Source organism: Prionailurus viverrinus, chromosome D2 (genome assembly GCF_022837055.1).
Source record: "Prionailurus viverrinus isolate Anna chromosome D2, UM_Priviv_1.0, whole genome shotgun sequence".
In the NCBI taxonomy this organism is placed as follows: domain Eukaryota; kingdom Metazoa; phylum Chordata; class Mammalia; order Carnivora; family Felidae; genus Prionailurus; species Prionailurus viverrinus.
The window spans coordinates 55059148-55085258 of NC_062571.1; the positions used below are offsets into that span (position 1 = coordinate 55059148).

At 36.0% G+C, this 26111-nt stretch overlaps 1 protein-coding gene across 1 annotated transcript in view; it reads left to right on the plus strand.

The window, feature by feature from the left end:
* HELLS (helicase, lymphoid specific) overlaps positions 1 to 20877 on the plus strand; it is a 38379-nt gene extending 17502 nt beyond the window's left edge. Inside the window, exons 8-22 of the mRNA XM_047825788.1 lie at positions 1817 to 2041; positions 2401 to 2583; positions 3385 to 3528; positions 6322 to 6518; positions 6711 to 6807; positions 8364 to 8525; positions 9503 to 9642; positions 9729 to 9867; positions 11204 to 11287; positions 11369 to 11488; positions 12953 to 13069; positions 13382 to 13541; positions 16036 to 16132; positions 16211 to 16287; positions 20309 to 20877. Coding sequence (XP_047681744.1) covers positions 1817 to 2041; positions 2401 to 2583; positions 3385 to 3528; positions 6322 to 6518; positions 6711 to 6807; positions 8364 to 8525; positions 9503 to 9642; positions 9729 to 9867; positions 11204 to 11287; positions 11369 to 11488; positions 12953 to 13069; positions 13382 to 13541; positions 16036 to 16132; positions 16211 to 16287; positions 20309 to 20403 — 2037 coding nt within the window. The 3' untranslated portion in view covers positions 20404 to 20877. The remainder of the gene's footprint in view (positions 1 to 1816; positions 2042 to 2400; positions 2584 to 3384; positions 3529 to 6321; positions 6519 to 6710; positions 6808 to 8363; positions 8526 to 9502; positions 9643 to 9728; positions 9868 to 11203; positions 11288 to 11368; positions 11489 to 12952; positions 13070 to 13381; positions 13542 to 16035; positions 16133 to 16210; positions 16288 to 20308) is intronic.
* The last annotated feature ends 5234 nt before the right edge of the window (positions 20878 to 26111 follow it).

The window sequence follows — 26111 nt, forward strand, 5'->3', positions numbered from 1 at the left end:
TTCATGCTATTGCCAGCAATTCATATTAGTCTTTTAATTAAAAAAAAATTTTTTTTTCAACGTTTATTTATTTTTGGGACAGAGAGAGACAGAGCATGAACGGGGGAGGGGCAGAGAGAGAGGGAGACACAGAATCGGAAACAGGCTCCAGGCTCTGAGCCATCAGCCCAGAGCCTGACGCGGGGCTCGAACTCCCGGACCGCGAGATCGTGACCTGGCTGAAGTCGGACGCTTAACCGACTGCGCCACCCAGGCGCCCCTAGTCTTTTAATTATAGTTATTTTCTTGAATGTGAAATGAATATTCTGGTTTTATTTTGCATTTTCTTAATTACTTGATGGGTATTTCCATGTTCTTAATGGCTGTATGTTTTATAAAGTTTCTGCCCATAGCTTTTGCCCATTTGTTGGGTTATTTGCTTTTTTTCTTGATACGTGAGTTGTTTATATAATAAGGTATAAATTCTTTGTCAGATTTATACACTGTGTCTTTCAGTCTATGGCTTGTTTACTCATTTTCTTAATGATATCTTTTAGTAAACAGAACTTTTAAGTTTTGGAGTAGCTCAGTTTATCACTTTCCCTTTTGGTGGTTAGTGATTTATTTGTCTTATGTAAGAAATTTTTGCCTGTCACAAGATAAATCTGTTTACTTCTAAAAGCTTGATGGTTCTGGTTTTGATGTTTTGATATTTGATTGTGATGTTTATCGCAAATCAGTTTTACATATGGAATAGTGAAACTCAGTTTGTAATTTTCTAGCTGAATATCCAGTTGTGGCATTATTTATGAGTTCTCATTTATAAGACTTTTTTCATTTGAATTGACTCAGTCATCCTTTTCACATTCTTTTTTATTAAATATTTTTATTGAGAGAGAGAAGGGGGAGGAACAGAGGAGAGAGAGAATCCCAAGCAGGCTCTGCATTGTCAGCACAGGGCCCTATGTGGGGCTCAATCCCACGTAAACACTGTGATCATGACCTGAGCTGAAATCAAGAGCCAGCCACTTAACCAGCTGAGCCACTGAGGTGCCCCTCGTTTTCCTATTCTTAAAATAGAGTTGTGGACAATGGTAACCAGTAAAGTCTGTCATTAGTCATAGGTTGGTAATGAGTGTCATTACAGATGAATTGATACTCTTAGGCGTGATGTAGTGAGTTCTTAAACTTTGCCCCTTTTTCTGCAGTGAAAGTATTTGGATGGAAGTAAATGTTTCCTTGATAAGAAATTTTTTTTCTTTCCTATTTTTTACAGACATTATCCATTATCTTTGCTTTAGAAAGTGAAAGAAATTATGAAGAAAATATTAATAAATTTTTGAGTAGTTCATCTTAGAGGTTTGGGAGGTGTAATTTGTAAAGGTCATTTCAGTAGTGTGTGCCTATAATCTGTAAGAGTTATTTTCAGAAGTTGTTTTTTCTCCAGTGGCTTTGCATTTATGGGAGAATGGAAGTAGCATCTCTAGGGTTTTATTAACAAATGGTTTTAATTCTCCATACTTAATGATTATGGGACTGGGTAAATTTTGATTAGTTTTTTTAATGTTTATTTAGAAAGAACAAGCGAGAGAGCAGGAGCGGGGGAAGGGCAGAGAGAAAGGGAGGGAGGGAATCCCGAGCAGGCTCTGTGGTACCAACATGGAACCCAACAGGGGTCTCAAACTCAATACAAACCGCAAGATCATTATCTGAGCCAAAATCAAGAGGCAGATACTCAACTGACCGAGCCACCTAGGCCCTCCAAATTTATTCAGTTTTCTGATAGAGGGTAGTAGCATTATATACCAAACTCCTAATTAAAGTTTTTTCTTTACAGAATGAAACCTCCTCTTCTAATCTCTGTGTGGAAGACCTTCAGAAAAACAAAGATTCAAATAGTATGATTAAAAATAGATTGTCTGAAACGGTTAGGCAGAATACTAAATTCTTTTTTGACCCAGTTCGGAAATGTAATGGACAACCCGTACCCTTTCAACAACCAAAACACTTCACGGGAGGAGTGATGCGGTGGTACCAAGTGGAAGGCATGGAATGGCTTAGGGTAATGAATTCTCAGTTTTAATACAAGATACTGGTTCATTTCTATATAATAACATGTTAATGTGCTGTAACACAACTTGAGTTGTTCCTTCCAAGTTTCATTATTAAATATGAAATGAACATTTGTGTGTAAATACTTATTTTCTAATTTATTTATCCATCCATCCATCAAGACTAAATTTTTGGTGTCTTACTCAAGACTGCCAACACTTTTATGGCTTTGATAACTGACTTCTCACAAGTGTTGTTAACCGTGAACGTGTCAGTCTCATCAGAATTATTTCTGGGTAAAAAGAATAAACTATTGCTAATTCAATAGGTGTTTATATCAACTTAAATACAGTGTGTTATTTTGTCCAGATGCTTTGGGAAAATGGAATAAATGGCATTTTAGCAGATGAAATGGGATTGGGAAAGACAGTTCAGTGTATTGCTACAATTGCACTGATGATTCAGAGAGGAGTACCTGGACCTTTTCTTGTCTGTGGACCTTTGTCTACACTTCCTAACTGGATGGCTGAATTCCAAAGATTTACACCAGACGTAAGATATGTTTCCTTTTGTTGAATACATTTCATTGCAAATATTTTTATTGTTTTGTTGCCTGAATTAAATTGTAGAACTGTTACTATAATTAATGTTGATTTCTGCACTACAGAAACACTACATCTTATTTGAGGTTTTGTGTGGGGTTTTTTGTTTCGTTTTTAAGTTTATTTAATCTATACACCCAACTTGGGGCTCAAACTCATGACCCTGAGATCAAGAGTCGCACACTCCTCAGGTTGAGCCAGCCACACACTCTTATTTAAGTTATTTTTCAAATGTCTGCAAAATCTACTTTTAGTGTATATGGAAAAGAGTAGGTATTAATAGTTTTGGATATTTGCCAAAAATAATTCTAAATGTTTATTTAGAGAGAAAACAAGCAAGAGAGCGCAAGCAGGGGAAGGGCAGAGAGAGAAGGAGGGAGAGAATCCCAAGCAGGCTCTGTGCTACCAACATGCAACCCAACAGGGGGTTGGCTTGGATGATTTTGAGTGTACTGGGAAATTTGATTCACCTAAGTCTGACCTAGGTAGAATTTATTTCTCTTACTGTGATTACCTTCCATATATGTGTGTCATCCTAGCTATATCCTTGCTTTAAACTTAATTTGTTTTTATGACTTTTCCTTATTCCCTTATAGTAATAAAATAATTTAGTAGAGGTGATTGACTCATTTGGTATAGAGAAATAGAGCTAAGATTAAATTAAATTGTCTTTTTTTCTCTCCTAAATGATTAATGTTATGTTTTCCAAATTGTTGATACTTATATTTTGTTCCAATGTAAAATCTTCTAGATTCCTACTATGTTATATCATGGAACCCAGCAGGAACGTCGAAAATTAGTAAAGAATATTCACAAGCGGAAAGGGACACTGCAGATTCATCCTGTGGTAATTACTTCATTTGAAATAGCCATGAGAGACCGAAATGCATTACAGGTATGATTTGTTTACATTGAATTCTTTGTAACTTATAAACCATATTTTTCTTAGTTCATAGCACTTTCTTATCATCCAGTAGCATTTAATTTTTTTTTCCTAATGGAAGTCAGATTGTGTTTTACAGTTTCTAGTTCTAGAAACTAGAGGTTTATATTAACAGAAAGATTGAGCTGAAGGTTGTAGTCTTCTAACAAGAAAATTAAGGCCTATAGTACCTTGCCTTTAGCCATAATATCATCTTAGTGTGTTAGAATCAAGTAGACATACCTAATCTGTGAATGTATTACAGACATGTCTGACATGTGGTTTAAGTATATAGTACTTATACATTTAATTTTAATTAAATAAGAATACAATATATGAAAAGTTAATTTTAGACTGTCTTCTGGATATATGGCATAACATTACCAATTAGTGCCCAAGTTTTAATACAATTGGAATATTAACTTTTGCTCATTGCCTCTATCATCAGTTCATTGTTTGGTATTTGAAATACTTTACCACTGTTTCACCTATTTCACATAGTTCTTTACTACTTTGTTTTTCCTTTCTCTGTTTGATGGATCAGATTTTACGTGGGACGCCTGGGTGGCTCAGCCGGTTGAGCTTTTGACTTCGGCTTAGGTCATGATCTCATGATTTGTGGGTTCAAGCCCCGCTTTGGGCTCTGGGCTGACAGCTCAGAGCCTGGAGCCTGCTTCGGATTCTGTGTCTCCCTCTCTCTCTCTGCCCCTCTCCCACTCATGCTCGCTCGCTCGCTCGCTCTCTCTCTCTCTCTCTCTCTCTCTCTCTCAAAAATAAACATTAAAAAAAAAATTGACTTGTGTGTGCTAGTGGAAATTTGGAATATGGATTGCAGTTATGTTACTTCTTCACAGTAAAATAATACTGCTTGTAGAAAAAAGCATGCAGACTTAAAAGCAATTTTAATTATTATTTTTTTTAAGCTTATTTATTTTGAGAGCACAAGCAGGGAGGAACAGAGAGAGAATCCTAAGCAGACTTTGCACTGTCTGCACAGAGCGTGACGTAGGGCTTGAACCCACGAATTGTGAGATCATTACCTGAACCAAAATCAATAATTGGATGCTTAGCCAATTGAGCCATGTGGGCACCCCAAAAACAATTTTAATTCTGAGAATGCTACTGCTATATAAATATTTTTCTTAGCATATAAATATAATTTATATATAGGGTTGTACTATACATTGTTTCTGGAAACTTCAGTTTCCTACTAAATAATATAACGTGAAGACCTTTCTAATTATTTTGATCTCCCTATCCCACCCATATTGAAACATATAAGCTTTCTTGTCAAGTCCATTCACTAGTGGCTAGAATTTTGTAATTTTCTTTCACTGAACTTAAAATTATTTTAAGGATCTTAGCTTTGGGGGTGCAGGGCTCCTATTGCTGAGTGGCAACAGAAGTATCTGTTCACTTAATTCATTTTTCAGAACCCTCATTTCTGTTGCATTGGGTTTTCTGATTGTTGTGCATATTCATTTATTTATGTTTGGGTTTTTTAAGACAGATGTCTGACAGATTATTCAGGTTATCTGGTTTGTCATGTTACCAGCAAAAGAAGTCCCAATTTGTTTTTCTTAAAGTCGTAATATTATTTGAAAAAAATTTTTATTCTGCTTTGAATGTATTGAAGTGAAATGCAAAAATGCCCCATTTCATCCTCTTCCCCCAATCTGCCAATCCTGTTATCCAAGGATACTTAAACTTGACAAGTTGGTATTTATATTTCCCAGAAATATTCCATGTTTCTGTATTTTTAAGCAATAAAATAGATGAGCTTTAAGTTTGCCAATCAACATAAAAGAGAAAGATAATAAAAATGAGAGTAAGATTTTTTGGTTTTGTTGGTTTTGCTTTTTTTACAAGGGGTTTTTTTCTCCTTTGACATTATAATGCTTGAAATAAAAAATTTGGGGGTTGTTTTGGCTTTTTTTTTTTTTTAATGGTCAATTTCTGTTATTTGAAGAGGGAGCCAAGGAGAGGGACAGAGGGGGGAGAGAGAGAGAGAATTAAGAAGCAGGCTCCATGCCCAGTGCAGAGTCTTGATGAGGGGCCCAATCTCACTACCCTGAGATCATGACCTGAGCTGAAATCAAAGAGTCCAATGCTTAACCTGACTGAGCCACCCAGATGCCCCTACAAGGTTTTTTAAAATGAGAAATTAAAACAATTTTTATGACAACTTAATGAAAGTAGATGGATGGCTTTCTGTGAAGATACAAATTACTAAAACTGACTCCAGAAGAAAGAGAAACCTAAATAAACCAATAATTATGTAAAAAATTGAGAACACCATAACATTAAATAAGTGTCAGTTTCAGATGTATGCCTCAAGAATGAAAATTATAATGATATTTAATGTTTCAGAGCATATGGAACTAATAAAAGCTTTTAGTTCTTTTTTAGGAATCTAGTTTAATACTAATCAAAACCTGACAAAGTATTACACAGGGAAACCACAGATTGCTTTGCCTAAAGAATGTGAATAGAGAAATTTTAAATACATAATAGCAGGTGGGCTTTAATTATTAGTTCATAGCCAAGTGAGGTCTATTTTAGGAACACAAGTATATACCCGTTTTAGGAAATTTACTTACCCTTTCAGTAGCTCGAAGGAAAACATGGTCACCTCAGTAGATACAGAAATGCCATTGGTTAAGATTGGACATCTATCCCTAATAAGGAGGTTTTATTTTTAGAATTGTTTGTAGGAAAAATTGTGAGATCATAATTATAAGGTTTTTCCCTAAATTCCTTTTCTAGCACTGCTATTGGAAATACTTAATAGTAGATGAAGGACACAGGATTAAAAACATGAAATGCCGTCTGATCAGGGAGTTAAAACGATTTAATGCAGATAACAAACTTCTTTTGACTGGTACTCCCTTGCAAAACAATTTATCAGAACTTTGGTCATTACTGAACTTTTTGTTGCCAGATGTATTCGATGACTTGAAAAGGTAGGTAAGCCAGTTATTGAACTACTTTCTTTATTTTTCTAGTCTTTTCAAATATGTGCTCTTAGTTAAAATTCCTTTCTTCTAAGTAGTTGGAATAAAATGATAGCTTTTTGGCAAGTTCTTTGTGATAATTATGTTAATACAATTGATTTATGTAATAGGTTAACTTGTAATCACTTTTTTCTCTTACAGCTTTGAATCTTGGTTTGATATCACTAGTCTTTCAGAAACTGCTGAAGATATTATTGCTAAAGAACGAGAACAGAATGTATTGCATATGCTGCACCAGGTGTGACTTTGTCTTATTATGCTTACTATGGACTACTAGGAATAAAAAAGGAACCCCACAGATTATCTGTTCAACCCTTTGTAGTAGATTTGGAAAAATGAAGACCCCCTCAAATTTAACAACTCCCTTTCTCTTCCCTCACCCCCAGATGTCACATGGCTTTTTAAAAAAAATTTTTTTTTTTTTAATGTTTATTTATTTTTGAGACAGACAGAGACAGAGCACGAATGGGGGAGGGGCAGAGAGAGGGAGACACAGAATCGGAAGCAGGCTCCAGGCTCTGAGCCATCAGCCCAGAGCCCGACGTGGGGCTCGAACTCACAAACCGTGAGATCGTGACCTGAGCCGAAGTCGGACGCTCAACCAAATGAGCCACCCAGGCGCCCCATGATGTCACATGGCTTTACAGCAGAACTCAAGTGAAAAGTTTGCCCTACTCATGTATATTCCTTTTTACCCCTATGGTTGCTGATATATTTGTCAGCCAAAAAAATGAAAATGGGTGATTTTTATGAATGTTTTTTATGAATGTTTTTTTGCTGTTTTCTGTGGTTTCCACCAATCCTACCTATGTTTCCTTTAGACACATTAATCTGTCAAAGGCCTCCTGGTCATTTCCATATGAGAGCCCAAAAAAGCTTTTCGATTGTGCATTGACAATTTTATTCAAAGTCCATGGTAATTTTTTTGTTTTAAAATTTATACATATTCATGATAAAAATGTGAAACAGTACAAAAATTGAAAGTAACAATAAAATCCCAAATCATACTTTCCCTACCAGATCATTTGTATTTTTTTTTCTTGGCAATTGGTATATGTGTTTCTGAGCAGCTTATTTACAGATAACTTTTTTCTTAAACTGGTAGTAATATTCTCTCTTTTAAAGCCTTTCTTGTATTTGACTCTGTACCTATGGAATATTCAACTACAGAGCCCTAAAATGAACTTTCTTTATGTAAATGAGTTATCAATGTGTATTTCAAGATAAGGCTATAAAGGATACAAAATTATTTAAACAAGTTCATGTATTCTTCTGAAGACTTCTCAACAATTTAATAATGATATAATTACCTGTTACTTCTGTGTTGTTTTATAAATGTGAAAATCACATGACATCACACAGTAGGAAGATGAATGAGAATAATTTCAAGCCTGAAATTTTAGAACTTATAGAAGGAAACTCTTATGTTTACATCTCTGGGTTGGTTGGTGTGTTGGTTTTATGCTAGTCCAAAATCTCACTGTAAATGTTGTGGGTTATCACTTTAATTCTAAAAGGCACAAATGTCATCTTTCTACTTTTTAAAATATTTAAGATAATAAGAGTTTTTGAAAAAGTTAAATTTTGGAATGTTGTGGATAAATACCATGAGTTTGGGATGTGTTCTGGTTTGGGGAAATTTCAAGGAGATATTTTATCTCCCCTTTCAAGATTTGATAGTGTATATATATAGGAAGAAAAGAGAAAGAAGGGTAAAGAGGTTTGTGGAGAGAGTATTCCTTGAAAACTTGGAAATGCTTAATATTCACATGTTTATTCATGTTTAAATTTTAGATTCTAACACCTTTTTTACTGAGAAGACTAAAATCTGATGTTGCTCTTGAAGTTCCTCCCAAGCGAGAAGTAGTTGTTTATGCACCGCTTTCAAAGAAACAAGAGATCTTTTACACAGCCATTGTGAACCGTACAATTGCAAACATGTTTGGATGCAGTGAGGTAGAGTGTGGATTTGAACTAAACTGTCAATGACAGTTGGCATTGAAATTTTTGTGGTTAATTTCAGCCTTGGAGCTTATCACCTGTTTTTAGGACTTATAGAGGGTGAATTTCTAACTGGAGTATAAGGCATAAGGTCAGTAGCAAAAGTTGTTTCCTAGTAATTCTGTGATCCTACTGAAGTTCAGGTGATGATTCACGTATCAGTTGCTTTATCGTTATCTGGAATGCTTGTTAAAATTTTTTATTCCTGTCCCAGATTAACCCTAGTCATGCTGTGGAGTGATGGACTTGGAAATACATTTGATCAAGCACACAATATACTAAAAGAATTTCCCAACTAGACACAGCACATAGTCCCTTTATAGGAGGTTAAAGACCCTTAGATTTTGTTTAAATGTCCAGATTTTTTTACTATATGCTATGGACCTATGTATTTCTTTTCAAAATATTTATGGGTCTATACATTTCTGTTTTGTACAACCATTAGACTGTTCCCCAATTTTTATTATATAATTAAAGGGAAGATCTGGCTTTTTAGCTATTCAGAATTTAATATTGTTCCTTATTGTGAGGAATTTCATTGCAGTGTTAATACTAATCCAAAGAAATACTCTCTATTGCAGATATGTGGAGCCCCTAAGTTATTAAATTCCTTCATATGAGTTCAAAACAGCTCTACCTATCCTTAATTTTTTCCATGGAGATATGAAGGCATTTACTCTAATTCTCAGATATTGTCATAAACATTAAAATAATTAGGCTTCATATGACCACATTTGCACTTGGCGAAAGTTTATGGATCCTTGATTTTATGCCTTTGGAAATCACTAAAGTTGATGATGAAAGACAAAATTATTATTTCTATATGTCTTAAAACATTTGTACATAAAAGTATTCTATCACACTTTGTATATATTTAGAATTCAAGGGTATAGCTTTTTTAAACATATTCCTTTTTAATTGTTCACTTTTAGAAAGAAACAGTTGAGCTAAGTCCCACTGGACGACCAAGACGGCGTTCCAGAAAGTCAATAAATTACAGCAAAATAGATGATTTCCCTAATGAATTGGAAAAATTGATCAGTCAAATACAGCCAGAAGTAGACCGAGAAAGGTGTGAGTTTAAAATAAATTTAAGTATCCTTTAAACTGTGATACTTTTTGTATTTCTCACATTCGTGGATTACGTGTTTTTGGTAGAGCTGTTGTGGAAACGAATATCCCTCTAGAGTCTGAAGTTAATCTGAAGCTGCAGAATATAATGATGCTCCTTCGTAAATGCTGTAATCATCCGTATTTGATTGAATACCCAATAGACCCGGTCACACAAGAGTTTAAGGTCAGTACCATTTAATGTACTGTTTTGATTTCTGTAACTTTTTTGTATTGAAGGAAAGTGTCATTTTGTTTTTTTGATTATTACTTAAGTATTATAATCCTTAAAATATAAAGATTGTAATCCTTCCAGTAAGTGAAGATCATCTCCCCCAAAATTGAAAGAACTTTTTGAGTGTTAGAATGATAGTCACTTTCTACATGTAAGCGAAATATTTCTGTTTACATATTTTATCTGAACACTAAGAATCACCCTAAATTTAGAGTGATAGTGAAAATAGTTTTTGTTTTATTGATGTATTTTTGTTTTGTTTTGTTTTGCTATTAATACCATTTATTTCTACTTTGTGTTTTACTTGCTATCTATTAGAGATAGTTGTCACCTTTTCAGTATTACTTTTAGTTAGTATTTAGCTTGTCAAAATCATTCTGGCTGCTCATTACCTACATCTCAACAGATAGTCACAGAACCAAAAAGTATACTAAGTTACGGGCATTCAAATTAGGTGAATGAAATTACCTTCTTGGGCACTTGATGGAAAAATGGCATAGTATTAAAATAAATCTGTTTTTAGTAATCCTCAATAACCCTATTTCACACTAGCTTACACAGTAGAGTTTCTTATCCCTGACAATATTGACATTTGGGGCCAGATCTTTTTTACAAGGTGCTGGCCTGTGAACTATATGCCATTTAACATTATCCCTAGTCTCTGGTCACTGGATACCAAATATGTTTTCCCCAGTTGTGATAACCTAAAATGTCTCTAGATATTGCCAAATATACCCTGGGATGGAGGGCAAAATTGCCCCCATTTGCAAACCACTTCTTTACAGTTTTTCATTCAAGTAAGGAAGAAGATCATCTCTGATGAGGAAATTAATAGTCACCAGGTGAAATTTTTCTTCAATATTTAGGTTGCTTATAAGCTCTTATGTTTAATTTATACTAGAATTCTAGCAGTAATATTCATATTTTATTGAAAGTACATTTATAAAGGAAAAACTTCAACATGTGTAGTAGGTTTAAACTTAACAGTTCTCTTATTACAAACAAAGCCTTTGGGAGAGGGGTGGGGAAGATAGATCAAGGTTGGACTTAGACTGATTTTTGTTTTTGTGAAATCATTGGTTTTAAATTCTAGAGTGTGTCTTTCCCTGAGAAAGAACTATCTTCTTATTTAAAAAGATCAAATAACAAGGTCAATTTTTAAAAATTTTAGTTTTATAGGGACTTATTTGTCATTAAAATGAACTGTTCATCTGGATTTTATTTGACAAAAGTTATTGATAATTATTGTGACTATTTTTTCTGTTGTCCCTCTTTGTCTGCTTTTAAGATTGATGAAGAGTTGGTAACAAATTCTGGGAAATTCTTAATTTTGGATCGAATGCTGCCAGAACTAAAATCCAGAGGTCACAAGGTGGTACTTTTGATTGGATTTTTGGTTATTTAATTACTTCCTATTAATCAGAATAGATACTAAGATATATTTAAATTTCAGGTGCTGCTATTTTCACAAATGACAAGAATGTTAGATATTTTGATGGATTACTGCCACTTTAGAAATTTCAACTTCAGCAGGCTTGATGGATCCATGTCTTATTCAGAGAGAGAAAAAAATGTAAGACTATTTATGTCATACGTATCAAATTCCTTTTTGTAATTCATATCTTGATTTCTAAAGTAATGTTCAGAGTAGACCCACAAGTTGATAGACTGAAAACCTTGTAACAGGATCAAAAACCTAAGCATTTTTTAGTTATAATAAGTCTTAGTGATTTTTTTTTTTTTTTTTTTTTTTTTATGTTTGCTTTTGAGAGAGACAGAGCACAAGCGTGGGAGGGACACAGAGAGAGGGAGACACAGAATCTGAAGCAGACTCCAGGCTCTGGGCTGCCAACACAGAGTCCGATGTCGGGCTCGACCCACAAACCATGAGATTACGACCTGAGCCGAAGTCGGATGCTTAACTGACTTAGCCACCCAGGCACCGCTGAGTCTTAATGATCCTTAAATTATATGTGTCTTTTGGTCCACCTTTACTTCATAATATCCTACTTCACCACCACTATAAGAATATTGAGATAACAGGGGCACCTGGGTGTTTTAATTTTTGTTTTTTAATTTTTTAATGTTTATTTTTGAGAGAGAACATGAGTGAGGGTGGGGCAGAGAGAAAGGGAGACAGAATCTGCAGCAGCCTCCAGGCTCAGAATTGTCAGCACAGAGCCTGACGCAGGGCTCAAACTCATGAACCACAAGATTATGACCTGAGCCGAAGTCAGATGCTTAACCGACTGGAGACACCCAGGTGCTCTCTCAGGAACAATTTGTAACCTCACATGTGAAGTAAGCCAGGGAAGCTCATCTGAGCCTTGGTGTCCATGGTTTCCACTGAAGGTTAGTTACATAGGTATGACCTACCTGTGTGACTGGCCTGACTGAACTACTCAGTGTCAAGCCCCTCTGAAGATCAAATTGATAGAGTGCTTCTTAAAGTCCCTGGTTTATTGTCTTAATTTGGGCAGTAGATATGCTTACAATTATTTATTTTGTGGGAAGGAAGTCTTTGATAATTTTACCTCTTTCCAGCAAATTAGTCTTTTTCAGCTTTTAAAAAAAAATTTTTTTTAATGTTTATTTTTGCAAGAGTGACAGAGCATGAGCAGGGGAGGGGCAGAGAGAGAGGGAGACACAGAATCCATAGCAGACTCCATCCAGGCTCTGAGCTGTCAGTGCACAGCCTGACATGGGGCTCGAACCCACAAGCCGTGAGATCATGACCCAAGCCAAAGTCAGACACTTAACGAACTGAGCCACCCAGGTGCCCTGTCTTTTTCAACTGTAATGACTTCTGGGGTTTTCATTATTTTTTTACTCCACATCAAAAATCCTGTAGGTTATGAAGAATTCATACCTAGTTTAGAGAATGCTGGCTTATTATATCCCTTGGCATTGCCTTCCCCCCTGCCTTTGCTATAAACACATGGTTATAAGATGGTTGCTCCACATGCAACACCATATCCATATTCCAGGCAATAATAATTTCTTAATTCCTTGGGTCTGTACCCTTTTTTGCTTTTAGATGCACAGCTTCAACACAGATCCAGAGGTGTTTATCTTCTTAGTCAGTACACGAGCTGGTGGCCTGGGCATTAATTTGACTGCAGCAGATACAGTTATCATTTATGATAGTGATTGGGTAAGTCAAAAGTATAGCAATATGCTGATTATATTTCCATTCTGAATTTTTTTTTATCTTTCATTGTATGCTTTGCAATTTTATTTTGAAAAGGTATCCCATTTTAAAACAAAAATCATTATCAAGTACCCTATGTATAAAGACTTGAACATGTTTTATCATTGAAGTCATTCTAGAGATCTAAAATGAGTTTAAGACACTATTTAAAAGATTCTGATTGGATCATGCATGCATGTGACTTTACCCACATATTATGAGTTTAAGTAACTTTAATATTCAACTGTTAAATGTTATTTTTCTTTTTACTCTAAGAATCCCCAATCTGATCTTCAGGCCCAGGATAGATGTCATAGAATTGGTCAGACAAAGCCTGTTGTTGTATATCGTCTTGTCACAGCAAATACTATTGATCAGAAAATTGTGGAAAGAGCAGCTGCTAAAAGAAAACTGGAAAAGTTGATCATCCACAAAAGTAAATAATACTTTGTAGTACTTTTTTGTTTCAGTTGCCTGTTGTATGTTGTGGGATTTTGTTACTGATATTTTCCTTATTATATTTTTGAAGATTTTTTTTTAAGTGTGTTTATTTATTTTGAGAGCGAGAAAGAGCATGAGCAGGTGAAGGGCAGAGAGAGAATCCCAAGTAGCACTGTCAGCGTAAAGCCCAATGCGAGGCTCAGTCCCATAAACTGTGAGATCATGACATGAGCTAAAACCAGGAGTTGGACGCTTAACTGACTGAGCATCTCAGGCGCCCCTGAAAGATGTTATTTTTAAGTAATCTCACACCCAGTGTGGGACTTGAACTCACAACCCCAAGATCAAGAGTTGCATGCTCCACTGACTGAGCCAGCCAGGTGCCCCACTGATTTCTTTATAAAAGAAATTAGTACGGGGGCGATTACGTGGCTCAGTCATTGGAGCCTCCAAGTCTTGACTTGGGCTCAGGTCATAATCCCAGGGCCATGGGAGTAAGCCCCATGTCAGGCTCTGCGCTGAGAGTGGAGCCTGTTTAGGCTGTCTCTCCTACTGCCCCTCTCCCCCACCCACCTGTGTGCATGCTCTTTCTGTAAAATAAAAAAATATATAAAGTACAGCTTGATTAAGATTTTAGTAAGCAGTGGGGAATTTGCAGCTGTAAAGACCTAAACTAGATTGGTGTAACCATAAACACAAAGGAAAAACATTAGTGTCTAGATGAGGAGCAGAGGGGCAAGGAAACCCCTATCCAGGACACTTTTAAAATGCCATATCCTAATCTCTGACATGATGTTAATGCTTATTCTTGATAAGAGATTTGCCTGTCGAAAGGCTTTAAGAAAGTTTCAAGCCTCTTCTTGGAAGTTCAGTATATTAAGTATTAGAATATTGGGGTGCCTGGGTGGCTCAGTTAGTTGAGCATCTGACTTCGGCTCAGGTCATGATCTCATGGTTCATGAGTTTGAGCCCTGTGTTCAACTCTGTGCTGACAGCTCAGAGCCTGGAGCCTGCTTCAGATTCTGTACCCCTCCCCTGCTCATGCTCTGTCTCTGTCTCTGATTCTCTCTCTCTCTCAAAAATAAATAAACATTGAAAAAAATTTGTTTTAGAATATTAAGGATACATTGAAGTAGTGCTATAAAAACTATTTACTTGATTTAACTTGCTATTTCAAAAAATATGTGGCTCTAGAATGTCCTTTTCATTGTTTCAAATATAATCTTCTTTAAAATACAGTGTTTTAGATTGTGAGAAGTAGGGGAAGTGAAGTAGGTGAGGCATTGGCATTTTATATTCTGTTCCCTAAGATTCCTTGGAGAAGTTTCTGCTTTTATTCATTCGGTATGAAAATCTATTTGCAGAAATTGGCTTCATGGCTACATCACAAAAGTTGAAAACATCTGTTAAGTTGTGAAGCCTAGAGTAATGGGAACATGATGTCAAAAATCACTATTTATTTTATGCTACTTTTCTTCTTGCTCTCTACTTGCAAATACTTCCTCCAGTGTATCTGACATTGAGGTTAGGTTTTAGAAATCTTTAATTTGACTTCATGGAACATTCAGATTGTAGTTGGAATTTACATTGGAGGAAAAAAGAACTTTTCTAAGAAGATTTAGTGCAAATTAAAATTTTTTCACCTGTGCTGCTTTAGGAATTTAAATGATGAAATATATTTTCTTTATTGAATATAGTTTAAATTCAGTAAAATTTGTCTAGTTTTATTTTCCCAAGTCTGTTTTCAGTATTTTGAGAAATTAATTTCAAAGAACGATTTGAAAAGAATTTTTAAAATACTGTCAGTGTTTTATTGAGGTATAATATGGATACAGTAAAATAACCAGATCTTAAATGTACAGGTTGATGAATTTTGATAAATGAATACACACAGTGTAACTATCCTCTAGGTCAAGAGGTCAAGAGTCAACAGTTCCATCATCCAAAACCATTTTCCCCTACACCAGTCATTTTCCATGCTCTCTTGTTCCTCACCAGAAGGCAGCCATTGTTCTGATTTTTGTGACACAAATTAGTTTTTCCTTTAACTTCATATGTGGATTCATTTGTATGTATGTAGCTACTACTTTTTTCAGCAGAACATTTTGAGATTCATTTATGTTATATTAGAAGTTAATAGTTTGTCCATTCTTTTGTTGGTTGACATTTAAGTTGTTTTTCAGATCTTGGTTTTTCTGAATAAGCTGTTCTTGTACAAGTGTTTATGGACACATGCATTTGTTTGTTCTTGGTCTTTGGATGGGTGCATGTTTACTTACAGGAACCTGCTGAATTTTTTCTCCAAGCAGACATACCATTTTACATTTCTACTAGCAAAGTATGAGAGCTGTGATTGCTTTTCTCCTTATCACCACTTGACTTTGCCTATACTTTTTAACATACACCATTCTGATTGGTTTATAATGTAGTATATTTTGGTTTTAAAGGCAATTTTCAATGTTTTGATTTTCTTGAAAATTTTTTTCTAGATCATTTCAAAGGTGGTCAGTCTGGATTAAATCAATCTAAGAACTTCTTAGACCCTAAGGAATTAATGGAATTATTAAAATCTAGAGATTATGAAAGGTAAGATATTTTAATTTTAAAAATGTAATTCATAGTTTTGATTTATCATATGGACTTGAATATTTTGTTTTCTTATAGAGAAGTAAAAGGATCAAGAGAGAAGGTCATTAGTGATAAAGATTTGGAGTTGTTGCTAGATCGAAGTGATCTCATTGGCAAGTAACCTTTTATTTTTCTTTTACTGGAAACTGAAACAGACATGTAAGAAGAGAGAATAGTAATACTTAATGAACCCCTATATGTAATTGATTCAGCCACAATAGTCCACAACATTTAACTAGTCTTTTATCATTTTGATTCTCTTTTGACAGAATCTTAAAATCATGACATTTTACCCAGGCATTTTACTCAGGCATCTTTTACTGGGAAGAGCAGGTCTTTAAATGTAGCCACTATGTCATTACATTTAAGAGAATTGGCACTAAAACCTTGATATCATCTACTACCCAGGCCATATTCAGATTTCCCCAGTTGTCTCAAATCCTTTTTTACAGTTTGAATCAGGATCCAAATTTCATTGTTTGTTAAGACTCTTCTGTAACATCCTTCTCACTTTCATTGTTGCATGTCATAGAGGAAAAGTGGGTTGTCGTATAAAATGACCTATATTTTGAAATTGGCTGATTTTTTTAACCCGTTTTGTGTTCGTTGATTTGTTCCTCAATCTACTTATTTTCAGAAAAGTGATAAATAGCTATGTAAATAGCTCTATAGGCTTAATTAGATCTAGGTTCTGTTTCTTTTTCTTTTTTTTTTTTTTTAATTTTTTTTTAACGTTTATTTATTTTTGAGACAGAGAGAGACAGAGCATGAACGGGGGAGGGTCAGAGAGAGGGAGACACAGAATCGGAAACAGGCTCCAGTCTCCGAGCTGTCAGCACAGAGCCCGACACGGGGCTCGAACTCACGGACCGCGAGATCGTGACCTGAGCCGAAGTCGGCTGCTCAAGAGACTGAGCCACCCAGGCGCCCCTAGGTTCTGTTTCTTATGAATACTTTGTAATACTTTGTTCTTTCTCTCTTTGAGAAAAGCACCTGTTAGCATTTAATGAGCTCCCTCCACCTGGTTTTAAGCTACCAGGCTCCCCCACATAGACACCTGTAACCTTCTCCACTCTTCCGCTGAAGAGTTTAGCCTTCATGATGATAGATTGTTTTGGGAACTTTCTCTTTCCCGGATGTTTGCAGCCCAATTTCATTTCATCAATGGTAGAATCAGCTCCAGTCTTGTTTTGGGGAGCATTTATCAGGGTTGATAGGTGGGCAGAGGCTCTGGTTCCTCTGTAAGTGGTAATGCCTCATTCCAACTTTCCCAAAGTAACTTCAGTGATATTTGTTGAAGTGGATCCTGTGGTCATGCCACCAGCATCACCCTGGCCTCCTGGGTACTTCTGGTGTTTTCTGACACAGTTCACATGGTCCTGAAGTTTCCAGGTCTTCCTTAGTCTAGATGGTATGTCACCAGCTGAGACCAAATAGCTATTGTCATATTTTAAATCCTACCAGGAAGTGCTTTTCTGGGTTTCTTATTTTTAGTGAGCTAAGATTGGTCAGGTCATTCAGGCTGATCTTATCAAGTTTTCTGTCTTTTATTAAGCCTGATGATTTTAGTATCCACTGATAATTGTTTTGAACAATTATTACCTTAAGGATTGCAAAATGGTGATTTTCTTGTTTTGTTTTTCCTTTATTAGCCAGAATGAGTCTATTAAGAACTTTTCCTTACCAACTCTGGTTATTCTGAGATATAGTTTATACAGGTGAAGCAGGATAAATTGCTTCTTCTGTTTTTCAGTTTTTAGAATAATGAGTTGATGTCTACGTTGGTGACCATAAATTATTTTGAAAACAAATATATTTAAAACTCATCAGGGGCGCCTGGGTGGCGCAGTCGGTTGGGCGTCCGACTTCAGCTCAGGTCACAATCTCACAGTCCGTGAGTTTGAGCCCCGCATCGGGCTCTGGGCTGATGGCTCAGAGCCTGGAGCCTGCTTCCAGTTCTGTGTCTCCCTCTCTCTCTGCCCCTCCCCCGTTCATGCTCTGTCTCTCTCTGTCTCAAAAATAAATAAACGTTAAAAAAAAATTATTTTTTAATAAATAAATAAATAAATAAAACTCATCATTCCCTAATTATATCATAACCTACTGGTAATCTATGCCCAATTATGTGTATTGTAACTGCGTAGGGGAAATACTGTATAAAGCTATACTACTGCACATCTTTTCCTACCTTCAGCACTGTTATGTTGGTAGTGTGGTATTGGTGAAGGCAGGAATATGTTAATACTGTGGAAATAGGGAAAAACTACAAATCCAGGGCCTTTTGATGGGGCAGGATATCCGGGAAGCCAATTGTTGAACATTTACAAGCACATCACTGCATATAGTCTCGTGATATCTTCAGCTTCATTTCAAATAGCTCTTCTTAAAATTGTGTTATTGAGTTGGAAGAATTCTTTATATATTCTAGATACAAGTCCTTTATCAGATATTTGTTTTGCAAATATTTTCTCCCGGTTTATAGCTTATCTTGGATGCTCTTTTTTTCCCCCCCCCAACTAAACTACACCCAAAATAGGGCTCGGACTCATGACCTGAAATCAAGAGTTAGTTGCATGTTCTACCAACTGAGCTGGCCAGGCATCCCTTATCTTGCACTTTCTTAATTAGTGTGTTTTGAAGGGCAAAACTTTTTAATTTTCATAAAGTCCAGTTTATCTTTTTTTGTTACCACTTACTGTTTTGGTGTCATGTGTAAGTAATCTTTGCCTTGCCAAGGTCATGGTGTTTTCTTTTGAGAGTTTTATAGTTTTGGGGCATCTGGGTGGCTCAGTCTGTTAAGCATGCCCCGGGACATTTCTAGTCAACAGCTAGGACACCATACCACACTCAAGAACAAATTGTAAATAAATTAACAGGTCAGAACCTAAATGTTAAAAGCAAAACTTTAAAAACACAGGAAAATACATGTATGACTTTAGGACAGGAAAATATTTTTTTTATGTTTGTTTATTTATAGATTGATAGATTTAATTACATTAAAGACTTGTATAAAAACAGATGATACTGGGGTGCCTGGGTGGTTCAATCAATTAAGCTTCGGACTTCAGCTCAGGTCACAATCTCATGGCTAGTGGATTTGGGCCCCGCATCGGGCTCTGTTCTGACAACCCCGAGCCTGGATCCTACTTTGGATTCTGGGTCTCCATCTCTCTCTTTCTGTCTCTCTCAAAAATAAACATTAAAAATTTTTTTTTTTTTTTTTAATTTTTTTTAACGTTTATTTATTTTTGAGATAGAGAGAGACAGAGCATGAACGGGAGAGGGGCAGAGAGAGAGGGAGACACAGAATCGGAAACAGGCTCCAGGCTCTGAGCCATCAGCCCAGAGCCCGACGCGGGGCTCGAACTCACGGACCGCGAGATCGTGACCTGGCTGAAGTCGGACGCTTAACCGACTGCGCCACCCAGGCGCCCCTAAAAAAATTTTTTAAAGCAGATGATACTGTAAACAGATTAGAGACAAACCACAGAAATATATTTGCAACACCTAACAGATAAGGAAGTGTTTATCACATATAGATAACTAAAAGTCAACAAGAGAAAAGGACAACGTGAGTAGGCAGGAAAGTGGCCAGGGAACATATTAAAGATGCTTTAGCTTCCTAAGAAATCAGAGTAATGCCACTCAACACCAGTAGAGATTTCATTCCATAGCTATCATTGACAAAAATGTAAAAGACCACATGTTATCAGCTGGGGTGTGTATTAAGATAAATTTTCATGGTATCATGCTTTCCAGCCTTTAACAAATAATTAGGCTTTTGGTATTTTTTAGACATCTCTGAAAATGTAATTCACACTGTTTCCCTACACTTAATATATCTTAAATTCAACAGAAGTGATTTTGATTAGCAAACTGATATTTGTTCCTTGGAAGCCAGTTCTCATTATATTAAGAGTACATTTTACTTTCTGGCTTTTGTTACATTGACTATTAATGATTGAGGAATAAAGTGGCTCACATTTTTGTGGTTTTTTAGGTTTTGGACAGATGGCTCTTTTCAGAACAACATATTGGACATTTCTTTTAATATTCTTTTTTAGGTTCTTATAATTTTTAAAAAATAAATACTTGTTTAAAAAAATAAAAAACATTTATGTATTTTTCTCTTAGATCAAATGAATGCCTCAGGACCGATTAAAGAGAAGATGGGGATTTTCAAGATACTAGAAAATTCTGAGGATTCCAGTCCTGAATGTTTGTTTTAAATTGGAACTAAAGACTGCCCTTAAAGTTCTTGTTTACATCTAGTGATTTACCTGTATTGGTTTTAAAATCCAGATTATCCGCTTTACTTTTTTGGTTGTATCAGTTTACATAATGAAACTTGTACCATTGCATAATTAATAGATGGTAATTTTCTGAGCCTTATTAAGAACAAAGAAGTACTCATAGTAAGTTTAGATTTTTCCGTTAATTTTTTGGGCTCGGTAATATTCTTGGGTACAGGCTGATGTGTACTTAACCATTGCCAGATTTATACAGTCTTCCTGTGGAAGTTTAAAGTCTTTCCCCCCTTTTAGGAGTACAGTTCATGGGTTTGGGGTACTTCATTTATGGAGTAGGCTTTTGATGGGGGAATGATTGGGATTATGCTTTCTGGTGTTTAAATAAGAAATTGTTTGGTTTTAGAGTCTATTTCTATAAAATAAATTACCAAATAAATGTTTGTTATATGATGATCTCAGATTCCCACCCTCCCACCCCTCCCAGGAAGATAATGGTTCAGGTGAAGTAATAGCAGAAGTCTGGACTGGCATTGTGACTCAGTATTATTATGTTGACTTGATTTTTATTCATTAGTAGTACTATACACATACGTCATATGAAGATTACAACTGGACATTGGTTAATGCAGAGAAGGCTCTCAGAGAAACTGTAGGGTCTTGACCAAAAAAGCCAGAAGTTTAAAGTGGTAATATATTGTGCAAAACAAGACTATAAGGAGAGCAAAGACCTTGAAAATGTATATATAGTAGGAGGAGTAAATCGTACCAGAGAGAAGAAAACAATATGTAGGAATGAAATTCCTATGAAATTCATAGTATATAGTAGAGGAATATAAAGGCCAAAATGGGAACAATTTAGGGCTTGTATGTCAGATTGTAAGGAAGAGAGGTCCTAAATGCTCCCTGAACCATACATTTCTGTGTAGGTTGTTTGTCTCTCGCGAAAATGTTACTGTATTCAATATAGATTAGATTATCTCTGCCTTAGAGTAATCAAACTAGGACTTAGAAGGAAAATTGTTCTGAGAGAATATTCAAATGAACAGACTACAGAGCAGGTGTGTTTTTTAAGTGGGAATGTTTACCAGTCGGTCATGCTGGCTAATCATACCTGTAACTTGGTTGTTTAGTAGTCCTACTAAGTTTCCCTAGTCTGTTCTAAATTGTGCAAGAATAGGACAGGAATTTGACAACAGTGCCGCGCAAATGGCAACCAGACAATAAATGGCGTCTCAAGGTGTTACTTGAGCATTTAACTTGGATATAGGCACAGGTTACAGGATTACATTTTCCAGTGACTGTTTCATGGGTTTACTTCTGTTCTTACATCTGTAAGATGTAACCCCTCCCTCTTATCTTGTTCCCTGTTGGCCCTTAGAAAATAGAAATAATCAGAAAAGAACTTGCAAAAGTTGCTACCACTGCACCTGTGAATCTACCAGCATCTGTGCTCATGAGTCCTCCTTTCCTGTTACTATGGATATATCCTCCTGTCTGGAGCCAACAGAAATGCCTCATTTCTCTTTTATAAAAAGCTCCTTGAAAAATTGTCTATATTTACAATTGATGATATAGGGCTATGTTTCTCATAGTGAAATCTGTGGACATAGCTCAAGAATTTTAGCTTTTATGTGCGTATTCATTTTAATCAAATCTAAACAAAATTCATACAACACAGACAATTATTTTTGTTTCTCCTCTTCCATTTTTTTTTTCCTAGATCTGTTCCAGTCAGATTTTCATCCCCTTCTGTCCGTTGGAACAGTTCTTACTGAGGTCTGTCACCTCAGTTTGCTTGGTCTTTAAGCTACAGTGTAACCTCCTAAACAATGTCCTTAGTTTGTTAATTTCTAGTGAACACATTGGCCTGGTTTTCCTTCCTACTTCTCTGATTCTTCCTTGTCCCCTTTGCTATTTCTTTTTTATGTCTTTGACCCCTAGACATTAGAACGTCCCAAGCAGAGCTTAGGGCTCCCTTGATGGTCTTAGCTGCTTTAAGATAACTGCTTTAAGTTACTGCTTTAAGTAGATGGCTCAGATTTCTTTATATCTCTAGCCAGAATTCTTTCCCCTGAACTCATATCCAGCTGACTACTTGACATGTTTAATTGGTTGCCTGATAACTCAGACTATCCCAAATCTGAGCTTCTGAGCTTGTACTCCACCTGTTGAGACTGTTAGAAACCATGCATTTATTTTCCAGCTTCCATAATCTTGTGTTGCCATCTCTTCTCTTCTGGGAGTTTAATACCTCTTTCATCCTATTGTTATCTTAGTTCTAGATTTTAGTAAGGAAGGGGCAGAAGGGAAGAGATGTTCTCACTCTGTGATGCTGAAACATACTCTCTGTCTCACATACTCTTTGTCTCAAAGAATATTCTCAAACAGGGCTTGTCTTCAGTTGATCATTGTCATGAAAAATACTAGCTTTTTTATTGTTCAGTCTTCCATATCCTTAGGCAGGCAGTTCCTTATGTGTTCAGAGGTGTAGTGAAAGTGATACTTGAACATTTCTAATCTAAGCAAACATGTTTGATAGTGTCTTTCACTAATATCTTAGTAATTATATTATTTTTTTAAATCTTAGCAGTTTGAAGTAATACTTTATGGGAAGACTGAAAAGTAATAACATTTATGAAAAGTAATAACGTTTATAATCAAAACATTAAGTACTTCTATTAGTTTTAAGGTCTGTACTCAAATTATTTTGGTTTTGAGCTTCTTTTTAAATTAATGCTAGTTAAGTTTTTATGATCCTGTTTGCTGTATTAGTAATCTCTGCAAATAACATGTTTTTTATTACTTCACTATCAATTATGGTTGCTAAATTAAGCCCAAGGAATCATACTTAGGAGAACAATTTAAAAAGACTTTTTTAATGTTTGTTTATTTTTGAGAGAGAGACAAGGTGGGAGCGGGGAGGGACGGAGAGGGGTGGGGAGACACAGAATCTAAAGTAGGCTCCAAGCTCTGAGCTGTCAGCACAGAGCCTGATGCAGGGCTCAAACCCACGAACCATGAGATCATGACCTGAGCTAAAGTCAGATGCTTAACCAACTGAGCCATCCAGACACTCCAGGAGTAAAATTTTTAACAAATCTCTTTTGCTGTTCAGTTCTTTGGAGTCATTTATGGTCCTGACTTGATTTAACTACCATTACTGTTACATTCGGAGAAGATGTCATTTCTTGTCAAAATCTAGTGAAGCTTGTGTTTCCATTATACACATTTACATCCCTAGTGTAGCTAATAATGCTAATTCTAAATAGGTTTTGATTAGAAATTAAAATAATTTATAAAAATATTTTTATATTTTTTCAAAATCTTATATACGTTTGGCAAACTAAGCTTAAACTACCACATAATGTAGTCCAATTGTGCATGAATAGGACAGGAGTTTGACAACAATGCCAAGCAAACGGCAACCAGACAATAAATGGTGTCTCAAGGTGTTACTTGAGCATTTAACTCCAGGTAAAGTTGTTTGGTCATTCATGTGATCTAGAATGAGCTTCTGTAAATTTTTAGATTTGATTGAAATGAATACACAGGGGTGCATGAGTGGTTCAGTCGATTAAGCATCTCCCTTTGGCTCGCATCATGATCTTGCTGTCCGTGAGTTTGAGCCCCATGTCGGGCTTTGTGCTGACAGCTCAGAGCCTAGATTCTGTCTCCCTCTCTTTCTGCCCCTCCCCCATTCATGCTCTTTCTCTGTCTCTTAAAAATAAAAATTAATGTTAAAAAAAATAACATTTATAAAATAAAGTATGCCTGTCTTCATGCTTAGTACTCTAACAACATCCACTCAATTAAGGTGGTCAAATGAAGGTTTCATTCCTCTGAGCTTTAAAAGGCTATTTAATGAAATATGAAAATAGCATAATCATTAGAGAAATATGACAAATATCTTTTACTTCTTATGAAGGTGTTACTTTTTTCAGGAGAGTACGGAAATCTTAAGTGTTTAGTTGTATACGCAGGTTTCCACTGTGTGACTGCCAATCCGTAATACCATCTAGTGTTCGTAGCATCTCAGAAGGCTCTCTCTTCCTCCTAATTAAACCCTACCCCATGGTAACCACTCTTGTAATATTTGTCATCATGAACTAGTTCTATCTATGCCAGGTACATGCATTAATGAAGTTTGGTAACATTAAGTTAGTAAAAAGCATTTCCTGCAGGACAGATGAAAAAAATAAGAGAACCTCTGGTGAGAACAGATCTGTTACATTTATATTGCCTGTCTTCCTCTTCTGTGTACCATTTATTACTGGATTTTGAATAAGGATTATGTGTTTTGCTACCCCAAACACTTATTTATTTTAAGAGCAAGAGAGGGACAGAATCCCAAGCAGGCTATGTGCTGTCAGCACACAGCCTGATGTGGGGTCAATCTCTTGAACCATGAGATCATGGCCTGAGCCAAAATCAAGAGTTGGATACTTAACCACCTGAGCCACCCAGGCGCCCCACTTAAGTTTATTTCTCTGGTTACTTGCAAGATACAAGATGAATCCTATCTTACTGTTTTATCAAAATGAGCTCTGTGACCTGACTACTTTGTGCTGCAGAACCAGGCACAGACTCACGTGGGAGCACGGGTGCAGGCGGCTTTCCTTTACCCTATTTCTCTCAGTTTCAAGGTTGTTCCTATTTGTTCCTCCATCTTCCGTTGAACCCTTTTTGTACCAGTAGTAGTAGGGTGCAAGAGAGAAGTGATATTAGAATATTAGATAACTTGGCACAAGACAAATTTAATCCTTCCATGAAAGAGAATGGGAAGTTTAAGATCTGAGTGGACTATAACAGAGGCACCAGCAATGCCAGAGATAACCAGAAATTTGCAATTCATCAATTCATAATTCATCAATGCATTATTATTTGGATTTGATGTTTGGTCATGTTCCTCACTCAGATATTTGCACGGTTGGCTCCTTGGCATTCAAGTCTCAACTCACAGTTCACTTTAGAATGAATGTCCCTCATCTATCCCTTCCTCCTGCCAAAGTATCTTGCTCTTTCCCATCTGTCAGCCTCTCATCTCATCATTGGGTACTTTGTCTTGTTCACTGCATAAAAGAGCATGTTGGAAACATGAAGCAGGAATAAAGTTACAAAGAAGAACCAGATGGACACACCAGATTAAAAACTATTATTGACTGTTTCCTGGAATTAAATATGAAGGACCTCCTATTGAATTAGTTTAGTTTACCAGGTGCTAGACAGAAAGGATAAGGAAAACTACACCTGGATGCATTGTAGATAAAATAACCTCAAAGAGAATCATTTAAAACTAGATAGGTCATTCACAGAGGAACAAAGATCAGTAGACAGGCACATGTTTTAACAAAAATAAGACCATAAAATTTTCAATGTGTTGAAATTCCAACCTAAAGTTTTAAATCCATCCTTTGCCATCCTTTCCCAGCCAATCATAATAGGTGGTTAAAACTGAAAGAAGAAGAGAGGAGTGATGTAATTTGAGTTTATTTTGAGAGACTGTGCAAGTCAGGGAGGGGCCACCAAACCCTCCCTGGGGTAAGGATGTTCTCCTTAATCTGCCATGTTTGGCTAACCCTCCATAAGGATGCCCTCTTTATTCTCTTTGAATCTTGGTCCCCTTGCAAGGTAGCCGTATCTTCTGCATTAATAATCTCACTCAAAACTTTACTATTTCATGAATAAAA